The sequence below is a fragment of the Anneissia japonica genome, unplaced genomic scaffold, assembly GCF_011630105.1.
Source record: "Anneissia japonica isolate Jap-2015-1 unplaced genomic scaffold, ASM1163010v1 scaffold288221_len503873_cov180, whole genome shotgun sequence".
Taxonomy (NCBI): Eukaryota; Metazoa; Echinodermata; class Crinoidea; order Comatulida; family Comatulidae; genus Anneissia; species Anneissia japonica.
In genome coordinates, this window is record NW_022686204.1 from 187,690 (window position 1) to 189,372 (window position 1,683).

The 1,683-nt window shown below is 33.8% G+C and overlaps 1 protein-coding gene across 4 annotated transcripts in view; it reads left to right on the forward strand.

Moving 5' to 3' along the window:
* Positions 1–1,683, forward strand: part of LOC117113798 — a 37,167-nt gene that overhangs the window by 32,768 nt on the left and 2,716 nt on the right. For all 4 annotated transcript variants that reach the window (XM_033257243.1, XM_033257249.1, XM_033257237.1 and 1 more), the window contains exons 8-9: positions 628–921; positions 1,259–1,481. In XM_033257243.1, the coding sequence (XP_033113134.1) occupies positions 628–921; positions 1,259–1,481 (517 nt within the window). The remainder of the gene's footprint in view (positions 1–627; positions 922–1,258; positions 1,482–1,683) is intronic.

Consider the following 1,683-nt stretch of genomic DNA (forward strand, 5'->3'; position numbering starts at 1 on the left):
ATAGTCCTATATATATATATATATATATATATATATATATATATATATATATATATATATATTCTAAAAATATTTTTCATTCTAATTGATGGGTTTATTAATTGTATTATAAAACTTGATTGGTCTAAAGTAATAACTATTTTTTAATGATAATTATAATAATTGTAAATACAATTTAAAAGTCATTTTACACTTTTATATTTTGTTTAGGTTCAATCCCTTGTAGCCTTTATTAGACCCAAATAGTGTATATTGTTGATAATATTTATTATTTTATTTACAATATTTGTAATTTGCAGTTTTTTTTTTATTCTGTATAATTGTTCTATTTTTATTTTTACCGTTAAATGCATGCGTGGTGCCACGTCTGTTCCATGTTCTGGTTTCTTTTGTCTCTATGGTGTTGGTCCTGTCGAATGTATCGAAGTGTAATTGATACTGAGATAGAACGACTGAATTTTACAAGAGAACAGATTGCGAAATTTGTCCAGGTTCTTTTTGACAACCAATGAAAATCATTCTCATATAAAGTTTTTACAATGGGAAAGAACGATTCTCTCATTGGTCTATTAGAATCCGTTCGGTGTTCGGGCTGTAAGTTTAATGTTTCCTGCGTTCACTTTGCAGACAGCAACCACCTCACTCAGTTCAACTACATTCAGGGCGGAATCATCACATCTGTACCGGCCATTACCAGCCTGCAATCCAGGGCTGCCTACGGATTTCCAAACATGGCGTTTGCACCACAAGCCCAGGGATGTGTACCAACCTCAGCTGTTGGGATGACATCTCCCGTATATAGTCAGACTCCGTACCAAGCACACAATGCAATGGTGCCGTATAATGGGATGCAAGCAGCAGACGACATGTGGACAGCCTCCACTGTTCCTGCTAGAGATGATAACATCATAATGCAAACAGGTTCGTTAGTCATTACTTTATTTTCAATCTTCCAACAATTGAAAAAAAAAAACTGAAAAAGTAATTGAAGGGCTATGCTTGATACAATTATAACGCCGTGTTCTCCTACTTGAGTACTCTTATTTATTATTTATCCATTTGTTTATATCGTGTTTACAGAGCTACGCAGCAAACCTAGTTTAAATATTATTTATTATATATATATACGTATATATACGTATATATATATGTATATATATATGTATGTATATATATGTATATATATATATATATATATATATATGCTATTATTAGTTTTATATTAGTTCTATATGCCATGATTTTTTTTATTTAATAGAGAGAGAAATGGATATAACGATACGTTACCGAGCAGAAAACGTGGTGAAAGAAAGAGTGTGCAACTCAGGGTGTTGTATCTACTCCAAGTCCCCGCAGCCGGGACATGAGCATCTAACGCCCATCGAGTTGCCAGATAGTCATGAGGTAGACTTTAAGGTACTAAAACCGAAAGAGAAACAGATGGAACTCACAAACACCGTAATTGAAAACATGTTCAAGGGGTAATTACTAATCATATATCGTAGAATAGTTAATAAAACTATTGCTTCACCGGTTAAGAAACGGACCGTTCCGGGCTAAGCCCCGCCACCTAAAATTTGTCGCTAAAGTTTCACAGAGCTTTATTTTATACCTCCTCGCACAAAGCAAACATATGTTAAACTGTATGTTATGTGGGACATGCGCGTACTCGTGGTCCTATTC